The sequence below is a fragment of the Eleginops maclovinus genome, chromosome 4 (genome assembly GCF_036324505.1).
Source record: "Eleginops maclovinus isolate JMC-PN-2008 ecotype Puerto Natales chromosome 4, JC_Emac_rtc_rv5, whole genome shotgun sequence".
NCBI classification, from domain to species: domain Eukaryota; kingdom Metazoa; phylum Chordata; class Actinopteri; order Perciformes; family Eleginopidae; genus Eleginops; species Eleginops maclovinus.
This window is the reverse complement of record NC_086352.1, coordinates 19,623,115-19,640,646: the sequence shown is the minus strand read 5'-3', so window position 1 is coordinate 19,640,646 and position 17,532 is coordinate 19,623,115. Positions and strand designations below refer to the sequence as shown.

Here is a 17,532-nt window from a genome sequence, read left to right as displayed (position 1 = left end):
TTGTTTATACAATATGATGTGGCAAAAATATGATACCTAATTGAGTGCATATCCAAGAAAGAGATAGATAAAATGTTTATTAAAAACAATTAACAATTATTGAATTGTGGGTTTGTGAATACACAACAATTATTCACCCATCACAAGGTTTGATCATTTTAATGTGTTTGTGTGTGTTCTTGAATGAATGTGTCTTTAAGTGCAGGCATAGATGTGTGTCTATGCAGCCCATAAAATTAATTCTGCTTCTCTCCTCACCCTGTCGTTACAGAGAAACCAGGTCCAGAGCGGAAGCGCATTAAAAAGGAGCCCACCAACAGCCGGAAGGCGGGCTTGCCGTTTGGAATGGGGATGCCAGGGATCCGGGCCGGGTACCCCCTCTCTGAGCGGCAGCAGGTGGCCTTGCTCATGCAAATGACAGCTGGGGAGTCCGTCAACAGTCCAGGTGCGTGCTTATCATGGAGGCCACGTCTTCTGTGGATTGGTGGCAGACATGAAAAGGGGGATGAGTGGAGCTTTTTAGACAGTGTTTGTGTTTGTGAGAGATCAATGATGTCGGCCTTCAATAGAGAGAGGATGAGACATGGGGCTGATTTTGTTTTTGTTTATCTTTTGGATGTTGCCTGCTATTTGGTTTGTTTTGTTTTTGCCACATTTCAATCATATCCAGGCTCTGCGGCAGACATTCTGCCTTATTTAAAGCTAGTTATACAAACGTATTCACATTACAGCTGTAACTTCAGTAATAAAGTAGTTGTTTTGTTTGAGCAGCTGTATCCGTTACATATTCCTTCATCTACAGCAGTGAAATCCTTTTTTTTTAAACAGCGTGGGGCCGCTAAGGAAATGAAACTTTCCTGTTGGTATTGCATTAATCTGGAACTAATGGTGCAATCACAGCCTCTGAGCCCAATCATAGCAGACTTCCAAATGCAAAAGGCCTGCAACCATTTAGTTTTGTTTATTTGTTATCCAATATCCTTTCTGCTGTAGATGATTATTCATAATATTTACTTCCTCCTAAAGTCTTCGCAGGTGGTATATTTATTATTTCTAGATAAAACATTTTCTGTTAAAGTATCGGTAACCTCAAATATTATTATTAATCCAACATTGTTCTTTTTCTTCTTGCTGTTGATCTTTAAGATAAAATTAGGTCAGCAAGAAACAACTACTTTTATTTGTGTCATTTCTTTGCTGTATGCCTGAAGTCATGGGCTGAGAGTAAGTGAGTGTGTTTCAAATATAATATCTCATTATAGCTGTGCAAACTCAATAATGCGAATGCAATTAAGGCTTTGGTTTAATCTTGAAAATGTGATCAGAAAAGCTCATGTGAAGTAATAAGTACTCTTCTGCTGATTGTTGGATCAAGGTTGCCCCCTTCTGGGTGTAACCGGTTAAAACAAACTGTTATTCATAGGAGCAGTGGCAGTAGTAGACAAAAAACATGTCATAATAATAATAGCAAATTCTTGTTTTCCACAACCATTCAAGTGTAGAAATGTGTGTCCATCTCCTACCCACAGACACAACACCAAAGCATCAGTCACAGTCCAATCTGGGTCAGAAGGGAACGCCAAACTCTGCATCTAAAACCAAAGACAAAGTGAATAAACGTAATGAGAGAGGAGAGACTCGGCTGCACCGAGCAGCAATCCGGGGAGAGACACGCCGCATAAAGGAGCTCATCAGCGAGGGAGCTGATGTGAATGTAAAAGACTTTGCAGGTGAGAGGCTCTTTTCATACACTATTATTTGTTAATATGTTTATGTGTATATATATTCTCTATTATGGTAGCAACACCTCTAACACAGTTATTGTCTTTGTGTTCAGGCTGGACTGCATTGCATGAGGCGTGCAACAGGGGGTATTATGATGTGGCCAAGCAGCTGCTGGCAGCCGGAGCAGAGGTCAACACCAAGGGTCTGGATGATGACACCCCTCTACATGATGCGTCCAACAATGGACATTTCAAGGTAAAATCAAATGCAAAGCCTATTAAAACATTACTTTCACAATCAACTTTATTATCAAAATGTAAAACAACAGAATAAAATGTGTAAATTCAGTGAAAAAACAATAGGTCCCATCAAAATACTGGCAGATTCTGTTCCTAGTCTCTCTTTAAATAATTAGTATGACTATCAATCAAGCTCATCCAGGAAGCTAGTTGTACAAATATGGTTATAATTCTAATAACCTTTGATCTTGAAGTGTGAACTTTAAGAGAACTTAGTAATATCGACCTTTATTTGCAATTTATATTCATCAAATGTGTTATATTATTTGTTATAGGTGGTTAAGCTACTTTTACGGTATGGAGGGGACCCACGTCAAAGCAACAGGAGAGGGGAAACCGCATTGAAGGTTGCCAACTCTCCGACTATGCTGAATCTGTTGTTAGGGAAAGGCACGTACACCTCAAGTGAAGAAAGCTCATCAGGTTTGTATGATTCAATCTGAGAAACAACTTTTGCCTGACCCATTATGAGTGTATATGGAGCAGTGGTTACTCCGATTGTGTATTGATTGTGCCCCTTTCTACTTTCTGCAGAATCTTCAGAAGAGGAAGACGCCCCCTCATTTGCCCCATCCAGCTCTGTCGATGGCAATAACACAGACTCAGAGTTTGAGAAGTTGAAATTGAAAGGAAAAAACATCGACCCTCCTAAATGCGCTGTAACACCCATCAAAGATGAATACGAATTTGACGAGGATGATGAGGAAGAACGTGTCCCTCCTGTGGATGATAAACACCTCTTGAAAAAAGACTTCCGTAAGGAACCGACCCCCAAGGCCAACAGCTTAGTCGCCATACCCAAGATGGAGGTCAAAACCTATTCCAAAAGCAACTCGCTTACACCAAAGAAAACTGTTAGGCGGATCGTCTCTGACAGTAACAGCTCAGACGAGGATGATAGGACGTGTTTCACGCCCGCACCTACGCCACGGCAACAAGTCCAGCAAACAAACACCAAGACTAGAGACTCTGGCAACATGAGCTCTAAACAACAAAAAGACAAAAATAAAGTCAAAAAGAAACGAAAGAAGGAGAGCAAAAATAATGTCAGTAAAGAAGTCAGGTTTGGAAAAGCCAACGACAAATTCTGTACATCGGACTCTGATTGTGGAGATATGGAAAGTGAGGATGATAAGGGTTCGAACAGTCTAAAGGACTCTTCTGCAATGAGCCTGAAAGACTCCCCTGGCTTTAACGCTTCGTCCTCCTCTTCACATGGAAACTTGAACTCTCAGAAACAAGCGCCATCATTAGCAGAACAGCATCCAAAGCAGTGGCGGACAGATGGCTGGAAGACTGTGTCATCTCCTACATGGTCAGATGTGAGCTCTCTCTCAGACTCAGTCAGAACAAGACTCTCCAGTGAGTCTGATTACTCTTCTGCTGATTCCAGCGTAGAATCAGTAAAACAAGTTAAAAGGAAAGCGCAGGAGAACAAAAAGAAGAATAATAATGTGCACAGTAGCATGGTAGACAAGAAAAATTCTGAGCTTTACAAAAACTCTAATGCAGACAGTGCAGCCTCCAAAACCGATGTCGACGGCAAAGTGCTGAAAAAGCATAAAGTAAAGCACAAGCACAAGACTAAGGAAAAGGACAAAGCCCCCAGTCTAGTGCTTAATCAAGACATGAATGAGAAATTTGTCAAGAGCTATTCTTTTGATTTCGACGATTCAAGGCAGAAGTCTCTAATTGTTGAGTCAGAATCGCCAGCTGAGGGCAAGGTCAAGTTATCCAAACATGAAAAAGACCACTCCAAAAAGGAAGATAGGCTTTCCAAAAGCAAGTCGGAGGATAAGGATTGGTCTTCTGGAAAAGATGTGCACAGAACCCTAAAAGAGGAGAAAAATAAGAAAACAAAGGACTCCACAAAGGACAAGACGAATAAGGAGGAGCGGGAGAAGCCTTTAAAATCTGACAAAGAGAGAAATATCAAGGAGAAGGAGAAGCCCAAGGAGGATAAACAAAAGGCTCACAAGGAAGAGAAAAAGAAAAAGTCCAAGGAAAAGTCCTCCTCAAAGGCAGACAGGAAAGGTGAGCCAAAAGAGGAAAAACATCTAAAGGTGGACAAGGAGAAAAACACCAAGGAGGAGAAGGAGAAATGTAAAAAAGACAAAGCCCCTAAAGAAGAGTCTGAGTATGAAGGCTTTGACGTTAACAACCGTTTTCTCAACTTGGAGGACACAAAACTTAGTGCCTCAGATGACCATCATGACAGATGGGGCTCCGAGATGTCCTCTGATTCCTCCCTATACTTGGATGACAGCTGGGATGCTCCCGTCAAAGAATACAAGGAATACAAAGCCAACAACGCAGTTAAACTTATTGTCGAGACTGTTAAGGAAGAGACGAGAAGAAAAGAAAACAAAGTCAAGGACAAGAAATCCGATCACAATGACAAAAGATCGGAGAAAGAAACCACTTCTAAGAAGAAGGAGAAAGACTCAGAAAAGACAAATGAAAAGAAGAAAGACTGGTCAGAAAAACAAAAGTTAAATCACTCAGTAGAAAAAGAGAAGAAGCGGAAGGAGTCTACAGAGACTGTCAAAGACAAAAAAGACAAAGACTTTCTAGAGAACAGTCGAGACCGTAAAGACTCATATGACTTCGTAAAGGAAAGAAAGGACATTAAAATCAAGCAGGAATCTGTAAGAGATGAATATGGCAATGATACCTTCTTCAAAGAAATTGATGCTGTCGGTAAAGCGTGTGATGTCAGAGAAAGAAACCATTCTGGAAAGGAGAAAGAAAAGAAGGGCGAAGGAATAGAAAAACGAGAAAAGACAAAAGTTGACAAGCACAAAGACAAAATAAAAGACAGAGGAGCTGATCAGGAAAAGGATAAGAGTGAGAAAAGCTCTGCAGAAAAACCTGTCAAGGAAAAGGACTCAGACCGGGGCACCAAAGACAAGAAGGAAGGAGTTAAAGACAAACACAAGGAGTCGCATGGCAAAGACAAAGATCGAAAGATGTCTTTAGAACAGACTAAGGACAAGAAAGACAAGGCCTCCCAAGACAAACATGCTGATAGGGAGAAGGATTTCTTGGAGGTGAAGAAAGAGGAAAGAAAACCTGAGAAAATCCGGGAAAAAACTTGGTACAAGATAGCTGACATCTTCACGGATGAAAGTGATGATGATGAGGACAGCTATAATGGTTCCGTGCCCCTTGTGTCTGAGTCCATCAGAAAAGACTCAACACCTGATCAGGATGAACTGGATCACTTCCCTTCAGAGAAAATGAGAAAATCTTCTATAGAAGCTAAACATACAACAGAAAAGACAAAAGACAAAGAACACAAAGAAAAGAAGAAGGAAAAGGCTGCATTTGACACAGGCAAAGAAAGAAAGGGCTCCTTAGAGAAACACAATAAAGACAAGAAAGATTCTGTAGAGGTCAAACATAAGGAGAGAAAGGACAGAAGTTCAGTTGACTCGAATCAAGACAAGAAAATTAAGCAGAAGCTTCTGGACAAAAGGGACACCAGTGAGGAAAAGACGAAGAGCAAATATAAAGACAAGCTGGAGCATCCTAAGGAAAGGAAACCCTCAAAAAGCAGTGGTGAGAATGAGAAATCCCTGTTGGAGAAATTGGAGGAGGAAGCTATGAATGACTACAAGGATGACTCTAATGACAAAAACAGTGAAATCTCTTCGGATAGTTTCACTGACCGAGGTCATGAGCCAGTCCTCGCAAACTACTATGACTCCATCAGCCTCACTGATGTTTCCGAGGACAGGAGAGACTCTCTGTCCATATCTACACCACAGGACAAGTTCAGAGAGAAAGAAAGGCATCGGCATTCCTCTTCATCTTCATCCAAGAAAAGCCACGACAAGGAAAAAGAAAAGATCAAGAAAGACAAAGGAGACAAACGTGACAAGACGGAGGAGATCAGAGAGTCCTACAACCGCAGGGAGAGTCTACCTTTTGAGAAGGAGCCCATGCCTCTTGAAGCAGACCCTTACACTTTTCCATTTGGAAGTAAGGGAGACGGTGAAGATGACTTTGATAAAACATTGGAATTTGAAAAAGAGATGTCCAAAAAGGACAAAGACAAAACAACTGGTGTCATTAGTGACAGGACAAAGGACAAAAAGAAAAAGGAGAAACATAAAGAAAAAGTAAAGGAGGATAAGACCAAGTACATTGATGGCTTTGCGACTTTGAAACACTCTAAAGAGGATGTGAAGGCAGGGTTGAAAGATAGTCCACAGGTCACCGTTCTAAAAGAAAGGACAAAAGAAGAGAGTCCAAAATGCGATAGTAAAAAAGACAGGAGTCGGGATACATTGGACAAAGACACCAGAACGGACCACTGTAAATCTAAGACGAAGGATGAAACTGAAAAGCTCACCCAGTCCAAAGAAACCGTGAGGAAAGACAACCGTCCCCGTGAAAAACTGCTGGTGGATGGCGATTACCAAATGACAAGCTTTGGTCAGATGTTGAGTCTCAAAGACCAGGAGATCGAAGAGCGCCACAAGAGACATAAAGAAAGGATGAAGCAAATGGAGAAACTAAGACCCAAGTCAGGGGACCCTAAACTCAAGGACAAGACCAAGTCCACAGAGGAAGTACGGAAAAACCGCACTGAGCTCTCATCAAAGAAATCCAACAGTGTGGAATCTGGTCTTAAGGAGAAGAAGCTGAAGGATGTGGGTCTCCCGGCCCAAATGATGTCCCCAAGCAGGAAGTTCCAGCCTACTGACTGTCCAAACTCAAAGGACTGGCTGACTGGTCCCCAAATGAAGGAGAACCTTCCAGCTTCTCCCAGGCCAGATCAAAACAGGCCAACTGGTGTCCCCACACCCACATCTGTCATCTCCTGCCCCAGCTTTGAGGAAGTAATGCAGACTCCACGTACCCCATCATGCAGTGCAGAGGATTACCCCGACATTATGTTGGACGGGCTAGACTGCCAGAACTCATCAGCTATGACGATGTCAATGAATGCCTGCTCTCCTACCTTCTTTGAAAGGTATTTAACATTTTCAAATAATTAATGTTTTTGTCATGTTATCTTTTGCAATCTGTTGAAAGTGACGTATATTCTAATGTGTTTTGTTTTTTCCACCCAGCAGGTACTCTAACTCCCAGAGTTTCCAGGAGGGCACATGTCCAACTCCAGCGAAGAACCTCCAGCTGCCACTTGTCAGCCGCTCTGCGTCCTCTGACGTCCGCAGGCCTCTAGAGGATGAGTTCAAGGCTGAGGCTGACAAGTTCCTTCGGCAGCAGAGTGATCCAGCAGCTGACTTTGATCCGTCATCTTCCTCTCAAACTATAGACGACAAATCTGCCACCGCAGATAGACTGGATTGCCTGCCATCTCCTTATTTTTCCCCAATTAGGATGATGTCCCCTCAGCAGGAGCCAGCCCTTCGAACGTTAGATGTGGCAGCACCAACTCTTTCTGGCACAGAGGGCAATGAACACTTCCCTGACAATGTGTACAACAGCTTCTTGCCCAAGCCCTCCACACCAGTCCACAGGCCAGACCCCCAGGAGCCCTGCTTCGACATTGCTGCACCACCAACCCCAGCGCCCGCTGCATTGCCACCGCTGGACATCGATGACATCTCTGAACCTCACCACAGTGAGCCTAACCTGGTCCTGTCAGATCTGCCCCCTGTCACTGAAGAACTCGAGCAAGAGCAGGAGCAGGAACAGGAGCAGGAGCAAGAGCAAGAGCAAGAGCAGGAGCAGGAAGAGGAAGAGGAGGAAGATGAAGAGGAGGAGGAGGATGAGGAGGAAGAAGAAGAAGAAGAAGAGGAGGAAGACTTTGAGGATGAAGCTGATGTGGATGACAGAGCTGATGGAGACCCCTCTGCAGTGGATGAGCCAGAGCAAACAAGGGAACCTCTTTTGTTCTCCTCTCCAGTTGAGGACACTCTCAGGAAGAGCTGGCCAGCACAGTCTCCAGAGCAGCAGGAGCCGCAGCCCTCCCCCACCCACGCTGCACCGACCCGTGGAGAGAACTGTTTTGATCACAGCATGGGTTGGAATGCTGAAATGGACCTTAAATCTCCCCACAGGACATATGGGGAGATTGAGGCTGCTGTCTCCAAAATCACCAGTCCGTACCATTCTGACAGTGAGATGCAGCACCTGCCTGGACACCCCTCTGTCACTCCCCCCTATGCTGCCTGGAATAGGTGGCACAAAGAGGACCCAGAGGACTTTGATGAACAGAAGGAGGCTGTGGCGGACATCCCCTCTCCGGAGAGGCCTGACACAAGTATTGATGAGGAACCCAACTTTTTAAACACCTCCTCGTCCTCCAATCGACTGGAGTCTTTCTTCCAGGACTGTAACAAGCCTAGTATAGAGGAGAGTCATCAGATGGAGCCTGAGTCAACCTGTGAAGAACCAGAGAGCAGACAGACGACCCACAGCTTCACTGCTGCCACTGAAAGCCTTGTGGCTCCAGCTGTGGCCCCTGTGGAGCCTGTGGTGCCCTGGGCAGACCCTTTCTCTGCGGACGCGGATGAACTGGATGACCTGGGACCGTTTTCCTTGCCTGACTTACCTCTACCAGACAAGTCGGAAGAAGCAGAGAGAGAGTCCAGGGACCCTGAACCATCTGATCACAACAAGATTGCGTCGAGCCACATAAGACACACTATTACAGACAGAGAGGACCCTGACATAATGGTGGTGGACTTACCTAGCCTTGCTAAGACTCCATGCACTGCTGGAGACCTAGGGTTAGCAGAACCTACCGGACAGGATTTGGTTGAACCCTCAGTACATGCCAACTTCCAGCAAGAGTTTCACCCTGAGTCTCGGAGTCCGCTTGTCAACAGCTCTCTGTCTCTGACACCACAACAGAGCAGCATGATAGAAGAGAAAGAACCGTATGGAGCGCCTGATGAACCCGATTCCAGTATGTTGTATTCGTCTGTGAAATCGGAGGCCAGTCAGCAGCATCACATCCAGATCCACTCCCTCACTGAGTCGTTGCAGTTGCCCATGGATACAGTCTGCGCTCTCAAGTCAGAGGTGAGACAGGATGAGATGTCTGAGCCCAAAGCAGAATCTGTGTCATGCAGTCCTCTTCCTCAGCTCCCAGTGGCAGTCACCCTGTCCAGCACAGTGGAACTAACAGACATTCAGGAGACCACATCCAAGCTAACGCCGGTAACCCTGACCACCGTGTCCACCACTGTAGATATTCCCAAGAAGGTGGATGAAATCCCTCAAAGAATTACCCGCAATCGCGCCAAGAACAATCCCTCCGCTGCTGCTCTCCCTCCTACCTCCAGCATCATAACCTCATCTGCCCCTGCAACCCCTGTAACAATCAGTCCAACCGTGACCATAAACCTAACGCCCACCAGAACGCCAACACCCACCTCCGCCTCTTCTTTCCCAGCTCTGAAGAAAGACAAAGAGTCTGTGCTCACTGTCGCCTCTGCTCCAGCTAATACCACCCCGGCGTTGTCTGTTCCTACTTCTGTGACAACTTCTGCATCAGTGGTCATCAGTAAGACCACGAAAGGTCGTTCTCTTCCAGTGGAAGACGATGAATCTCAGACCCAGCACCCAAGGAAGAGGAAATTTCCTCGTTCTGCTGGTCAGCAGGTGCAGGTCCAGTTGGTGAACACAGCCATGCAGCAGACCAGGGAAATGATTCAGCAGACTTTGGCTGTAGTAGTTAACGCCATAAAGCTTGACGATATCGAGCCCTACCACAGTGATCGCTCCAACCCTTACTTTGAGTACCTGCAGATCAGGAAAAAGATTGAGGAAAAGAGGAAGATTCTGTGCTTCATCACCCCACAGGCCCCACAGTGTTATGCTGAGTATGTGACCTACACCGGCTCCTACCTGCTGGATGGCAAGCCCCTCAGCAAGCTGCACATTCCTGTGGTAAGTTATTGTGTATTTCCTCTATTCCCTTATGGGGACTAAGCTCATTTTTGACATCAGTAACACAGTTCAAAAGACATATGTGGCAAACTGAAACGTTTGAAGCTTGTCTGCTGTAATAGAGGTCGGTAATTTTATACAATACTATGTGTGTGCTCTTCAGATTGCCCCACCACCATCGCTGTCAGAACCTCTGAAGGAGCTTTTCAGACAACAGGAAGCAGTGAGAGGGAAGCTCAGGTTGCAGCATAGCATAGAGCGGGTAAGGAATACATTTTCTACACTCTATCCTAAATTTCTCACTCCTTCTTATACATACAGCAAGACAATTATGCACGTACATTGAAGCACTTACTACTAGAACTACACAAGAAATCTGCATACTACTTACTCCTTTGTTGGGCCAGAGGGAATGCAGACACTGATTTATTTTGTCCCTCAATAATTAAGAGACACTGATTTCTGTGAGACATATGTAGCATTTTTTTAAACATAAATATTTACTCCACTCACCAGCCCAGTCATGTCCACATTAGGAATATTATTATATTTCAAGTATTTATAATATTTCCCTCTTTGCTTGCTGTTCACAGGAGAAGCTGATTGTTTCATGTGAGCAGGAGGTTTTAAGGGTCCACTGCCGAGCAGCCAGGACAATAGCCAATCAGGCTGTGCCCTTCAGCGCCTGCACCATGCTGTTGGACTCTGAAGTATATAATATGCCATCAGAGAGCCAGGTAGGAAAATATTCAAATATACACTTTGAGTAAAATATCACCATTTTTATTATAGATGGCTCATGATGACAAAAATCATTAATTAACTTGATGACTTGTTTTTTTTTCTCAGGGTGATGAGAACAAATCTGTGAGAGATCGCTTCAACGCTCGTCAGTTCATTTCCTGGATCCAGGACGTGGATGATAAATATGACCGCATGAAGGTACGTTTCATCACTCCACTGTGGTTTTATACGGCTCAGTTAAAGTATTGATACTCACCATGATGTTGTGTCTGTAATCAATTAACACTTCTTTTTTAAATGTGTCCTTTCCCAGACGTGTCTGTTGATGCGGCAACAGCACGAGGCAGCCGCATTAAACGCAGTGCAAAGGATGGAGTGGCAGTTGAAGGTCCAGGAGCTGGACCCAGCGGTGCACAAGTCCCTCTGTGTCAATGAAGTGCCGTCCTTCTACGTGCCAATGGTCGACGTTAACGACGACTTTGTCCTGCTGCCTGTATGACACACCTGTACCCACAGATTAAAAGCAAACTTTGTCTGAATCACTCCTCTCAAAGAGACTTCGTTGAACAGAACGAATGGAAAGGGCTAGCAAGTTTGAAAGAGGACTTTAGACAAGACAAAATTATATTCTATAGAAAAAGAGTAAAGATGAAAAACTTGCTCTTGATTCCCTTCCGTGAAGAAGGAAACATGTTTTTACTGGGGTAAAGAAAACACACAACTTGCACTTTTATCCTTAAAGTTTTTACGCTTTTGTTTGATCAGAGTGTGAGAAGCAGAAACCGTTTTTGCTTCGGGGCTCTGTCATCGGGACACGACTCCTCAGTGCTCAGTTTCAGTGAGTCGGTGGATAGAGATATATTTTCTGCATTCTTTTTTGGTCCCTGCTTCAATAGCCCCACCACTGGGATGAGGTGTCAGAGAGGAGCTCTCCCAACAGCGTGGTGCCTGTCCTGAGGGAGAACTGAGGAGAAGCCTCCCCTGTTGATCCAGGGCTCCTGGTGGGCCACGAGAACTAAACCCGAGTCCGGCGCTGACCCCGGTGAAGTCAACAGAGCCAGGGCCGCATGGACAGCTGGGGTGGACAGACCAGGAAGCTATTACCAGCCGCTGATGGTCTGGGGGCTATAAGAGCATATACCCAGAGGGTGCCCTCTTCACACGGCACATGGCCTGCCTAACAGTAGTGCAACAGGGCCTGCAGAAGGCTGGGTAACCGCAGAGGGAGATGTGTGTGCACGTCAGGGCCCAGTGTCTGAGAGGAAGAGACTGATCCTGCAGCCTCTCAGCCTGGCTAGAGGAGGACAGGCATGGCTCTCTGAGGACAGACCGGAGTGTTCCTCAGCCACCCTGCTAGTTCCAACACAAACACATCAGACCGCCCATGGACTGCAAAAACACCAGAGGACAACCAGAAGAAACAAACATAACGAATGTTGAGATTCAAAGAGACTATTGAGAAATTTGTGCTTTGGCAGGAGGAGAGAAATATTGTTTTTGTCTATTTCTTTACTTGGGCATTTCATTGTTTCTGAGGAAGTGACTTGAAACACTACAGAGCCAATATTAGTTTAATGGAAAAAAACAAAAAAATAGAAAAAAAGTTGTATTCAGTAAATTATGTACAGTTTTGATATTCGTTAACCAATGTATTCTTGCTGCCTTCTAGATAATTTATTTTGCCACACATTACTGCACAGTTGTAAATAACCTATGTACTGTAATATCACTCAGTTAAGTGTAAAGAAAAAAAACATAAAAGAAATAAAAATGATCTTCTTATGTACAGTTCACTTTTGGGCAGCACTTTCCCCCCCCCCCCCCCTCGTCATATCCATGGGCCAAAATGTGTACACGGTTCTGTCAGTATTTGAAAGACTCCAGTGCACAGTTGTATGATCCCATCTCTAGATTCAGCCGGGCTTCAGGGAAACACCCCTGGACGTGGATCACCACAACTCACAGATAGCTGGCAGAGAACATTCTGGATTAAACCGGCCTCCCATAGGCCAACCACCACATAGTCCCTCAGATGTAGCAGAATAGTTGTTGAGGATTTATTTAAAGAATAGACAGAGGATTATTATTCATTGCTTTACTACACAATTATATCTGAAAAAATTCGAACCAAGAAAATGCCTTTTTCAGTGAAAAAAAATGTACTCATTGTTGGGCAAAATCACATATATATACATATATATATATGGGTGGGATGAAAGTGGGCGAGATGCGATTAACGAGCAAAACCCATCATGTTATGTAGAATGGTTTCTAATTTAATTTTCCTTCTTTTTCATTTACCAAAAATTGGACTGAAATCATTACCGAGCATCACAGATCACCATAGTTACTGAAACCAACAGGAAGCAGGTCTATCAGCACGCCATACACTACCTGTTCTCCAAGCCTGTCAGCTCTCACATTGAATAGACTGAAGACCTGGAACACCCATTGAAATGTTTTGTTCCATACTGACTCAACATTGGTTTTTCAGTCAGGCCCTTTATGTCCAATGTTGGGGGGCAGCATTTTTTTTTTTGCTGTTCTAAATTTAGCCACTGGGTGGCGTCAGTTTGTCAGACCACACAATAGTTTAATTGGCTTTGCATCAAACCTTAGGCCTTTGCCTGAATAGGTGTTTTAAAAATATATTAACATTTTATAACAGTCAATAAGGACATCATTTCCCTTATAGGAATACAATACAACACCTGGCTTAATCATTGGCTTGCACATTTGTATTAATGTTTACCTTTAATCCACAAGGGGTTTGTGTCACCAGAGATTTGAAGGTTACTCCTTCATATTTTTCTGTTCTTGTATGGCCCAAGCAGACTTAAATCTCCAAATGAACCAAGCAAATGGCAAGACATTAACACAAACTGTAGGAGGGGTAATGTATAGCGAAATGCTGAATAGATCGGGTTTTTTTGTTGTTGTCCTAATTCAAATTTTTTGTTGAAATGTTGATTTGTGATGACTTGCATTGATTCTCTATTTTGAAGTTGATCTTTGTTTGGAAAAGCTTTCCCGACCTACCACATAGACTTCCTGTCTGTGTGCGTGAGCTGCTCGTTTATCCTGATGGCAATATTACCTGAAACGTTTTAAGTTATTTACACACTGTCAGTCAGTATAGCTGTGTATGGTATGTCTAGTCAAGTGCAATGGTTGTTGCTATTACACTGTGCAGACAAGGTGGCTAGATGTATAGTCCTGGATATTTTTGAGAGATACACACATCCCGGTTTGGTATACATAGAATTACATATTTGGATACAAATAGCCAGAAATTTGTTTTTTAAACCCCTGTTTGTCACGTTTCTTGTTTTTAATTTGTTGTTTGATTCTTTCACAGTTTTGGGGGACGAGGTTTAAGGGTGTAGTTTGTTCACAGAATCCTTGTGTTTTTCGAGCTCAGTGTATGTAGTTCTGAATGTTGTTGTGTTTATCTTAGGGGGTTTTGGTTCCTGTATAAAGCATAAACACCAGTGGCATGTCAATCACGTTGCTTATCGAGCAGAATGTATACCGTTACTATGCCCTGACCGACCACACCCTCACTATTGTTTACAAGACATCAAGCGTGATTTCCGTTTCATGTGACCCCTTTTTTAACGGTTAAAGCCCTGCCTTTGATTTTGTTTCTGTAATCAGTCATTTATTTGAACCACAAAGGCTTGAAATGGTGATGATTGACACAATTTACAGACGATTCCTCCCCCTGTCTGCGGTACACCGTTGCACCGAGCAATAGACTAAACACAACCATCTGCAATGATTCTTCAAAGTGAATATTCAAGTGATTTCTGGGTAAATTGAATACAAACATACATCAGTTCTCTAATGCACAGTAGAGCACTTGGCCGTGGTGATACAGATGCTAGCCTGACCCCACCTCAGTCAGCAACATATTACCTCTACTCTCCTCACATTCAATCATGTTTGTTTGATTTGTTTTGTTTCTTACTGGACATAAATATACATAATTGCTATTTTTTCATTCTACAGAATCACGATTTCAAGCCTTTTTTCTAGTTTTTTGTTTGTTCCTTTTTGATTAAAACCCAGACTGTAGCTATTTCTTTGTTCCTTTTTAGAGTGGAAAATGACTAATAAAAAGCATGGAGAACTACTCTTTAAATGGTGAGAAATAACCTATTTATTATCTTTTTGTTTTTTTTCTGACACCTGTGGTATGTTTTGAGTTGAAGTTGGTCTCCGCTGTGTAAATTTTCCTCCTTGTAATGCGTGAAAGAGACATACTGTACATAGCTCTGTAAATAAAACCTCCCAGGACGTTTTGCACCCTCCTCTTTGTACTAGTCTGAAAAATTGCGTAGAATGTGGGGTTCTAACAGCAACGAGCTGCGTGCGCTTGCTGCAGGTGATTATGATGTAACAATGTAACATTTTTTTATTTGTACAATGTAGTTTATTTGTGTACATATTGTTGGAGCAGCTAAGAGGGGGGAGGGGGGTAAACAAAGGGGGGTTGTTGATGCTATCGTCAGTGCTGTAACAGAAATCCAGTACTTTCACCTCTAGCTGTTGTTGATTACCTGCAAAAAAGAAAGAAAGAAAAAAACATAAAAAATAAAAATGTGAGAAACTGAAAATGAGGATGGATGAGAAAAAAAAGACTAAAACTGAAAAGTAAAAATTCTAAATTGTTATTTTCTACAGTTGCATGTACAGAGAGCGCGAGAACTGCTGTTGTTCCTCAGAGATTATGTTCGTTAATAAAATTTTGAAATATTATCTGACGTGCTCTGGTTCATGATTTTGCGGTGGCGTTGTGTCATGATGTAAAAGGCTACAACTAAATCATAATTTGTTTGTGTTGGACACAACAATAACAATTATCATCTTGCAAGAAAAAAATAGTTGACATTAATATACCCTTTTAAATGAATATACATCCAACTAGTATTTATCGCTACGTAATGAACAACCAAGTTGGTATGGTTCTCCAACAAGAGACAGGTTTCTATTGATTGCAGGATAAGCTAATCATGCATTTTCCATGTTTCACAATCTGAATGTTTGAAATGCCTTCTCTGACCAGACTGCACGATTTGTTTACAGCTTCTACATATATGTGGGAGTTCAGTCTCTCCCCCTTAAGATCTTTGACCCAAATCTGATTAGTGTTCTTGTTATAGTTATCTGGCTTTATTTAAACAACTCTGCTTATTTTATCTTTGCATTTACATCACTCATTGGAGTCCTCTCACCTAACAGATAACACCAGTCTTAATCATATTCTGGACATTACCAAGGGCAGTGTATACATTTGGGTAGTAACAAAAGAATCAAGTTATGGTATGTCCTGGCTCCCACAGGTCCTTGAAATCAGGGCAATGAAACCTTTTATAATTAGACATGGTTCCTTGAATATACAGTGGGGCAAAAAAGTATTTAGTCAGCCACCAATTGTGCAAGTTCTCCCATTTAAAAAGATGAGAGGCCTGTAGTTTTTATCATAGGTATACCTCAACCATGAGAGACAAAATGAGAAAAAAAAAATCCAGAAAATCACATTGTCTGATTTTTAGAGAATTTATTTTCAAATTGTTGTGGAAAATAAGTATTTGGTCAATAACAAAAGTTCATCTCAATACTTTGTTATATACCCTTTGTTGGCAATGACAGAGGTCAAACGTTTTCTGTAAGTCTTCACAAGGTTTTCACACACTGTTGCTGGTATTTTGGCCCATTCCTCCATGCAGATCTCCTCTAAAGCAGTGATGTTTTGGGGCTATCGCTGGGCAGCACGGACTTTCAACTCCCTCCAAAGATTTTCTATGGGGTTGAGATCTGGAGACTGGCTAGGCCACTCCAGGACCTTGAAATGCTTCTTATGAAGCCACTCCTTCGTTGCCCTGGCGGTGTGTTTGGGATCATTGTCATGCTGAAAGACCCAGCCACGCTTCATCTTCAGTGCCCTTGCTGATGGAAGGAGGTTTTCACTCAAAATCTCACGATACATGGCCCCATTCATCCTTTCCTTTACACGGATCAGTCGTCCTGGTCCCTTTGCAGAAAAACAGCCCCAAAGCATGATGTTTCCACCCCCATGCTTCACAGTAGGTATGGTGTTCTTTGGATGCAACTCTGCATTCTTTCTCCTCCAAACACGACGAGTTGAGTTTTTACCAAAAAGTTCTATTTGGTTTCATCTGACCATATGACATTCTCCCAATCCTCTTCTGGATCATCCAAATGCCCTCTAGCGAACTTCAGACAGGGCCTGGACATGTATTGGCTTAAGCAGGGGGACACGTCTGGAACTGCAGGATTTAAGTCCCTGGCGGCGTAGTGTGTTACTGATGGTAGCCTCTGTTACTTTGGTCCCAGCTCTCTGCAGGTCATTCACTAGGTCCCCCTGTGTGGTTCTGGGATTTTTGCTCACCGTTCTTGTGATCATTTTGACCCCACGGGGTGAGATCTTGCGTGGAGCCCCAGATCGAGGGAGATTAGCAGTGGTCTTGTATGTCTTCCATTTTCTAATAATTGCTCCCACAGTTGATTTCTTCACACCAAGCTGCTTACCTATTGCAGATTCACTTTTCCCAGCCTGGTGCAGGTCTACAATTTTGTCTCTGGTCTCCTTTGACAGCTCTTTGGTCTTGGCCATAGAGGAGTTTGGAGTATGACTGTTTGAGGTTGTGGACAGGTGTCTTTTATACTGATAACGAGTTCAAAAAGGTGCCATTAATACAGGTAACGAGTGGAGGACAGAGGAGCCTCTTAAAGAAGAAGTTACAGGTCTGTGAGAGCCAGAAATCTTGCTTGTTTGTAGGTGACCAAATACTTATTTTACAGAGGAATTTACCAATTAATTCATTAAAAATCCTACAATGTGATTTCCTGGATTGTTTCCCCCATT

The 17,532-nt window shown here is 43.1% G+C and overlaps 1 protein-coding gene across 2 annotated transcripts in view; it reads left to right on the top strand.

Moving 5' to 3' along the window:
• The window catches only part of ankrd11 (ankyrin repeat domain 11), a 98,014-nt gene extending 82,613 nt beyond the window's left edge, over positions 1-15,401 (top strand). Inside the window, exons 5-14 of one of the 2 annotated variants that reach the window (XM_063882660.1) lie at positions 272-445; positions 1,530-1,730; positions 1,838-1,980; positions 2,300-2,447; positions 2,559-7,005; positions 7,109-9,896; positions 10,060-10,158; positions 10,490-10,633; positions 10,746-10,838; positions 10,954-15,401. In XM_063882660.1, the coding sequence (XP_063738730.1) occupies positions 272-445; positions 1,530-1,730; positions 1,838-1,980; positions 2,300-2,447; positions 2,559-7,005; positions 7,109-9,896; positions 10,060-10,158; positions 10,490-10,633; positions 10,746-10,838; positions 10,954-11,139 (8,423 nt within the window). In that variant the 3' untranslated portion in view covers positions 11,140-15,401. Of the gene's footprint in view, positions 1-271; positions 446-1,529; positions 1,731-1,837; positions 1,981-2,299; positions 2,448-2,558; positions 7,006-7,105; positions 9,897-10,059; positions 10,159-10,489; positions 10,634-10,745; positions 10,839-10,953 lie in introns of both variants that reach the window. The other variant, XM_063882659.1, reaches the window with a different exon arrangement.
• Positions 15,402-17,532: the final 2,131 nt, after the last annotated feature.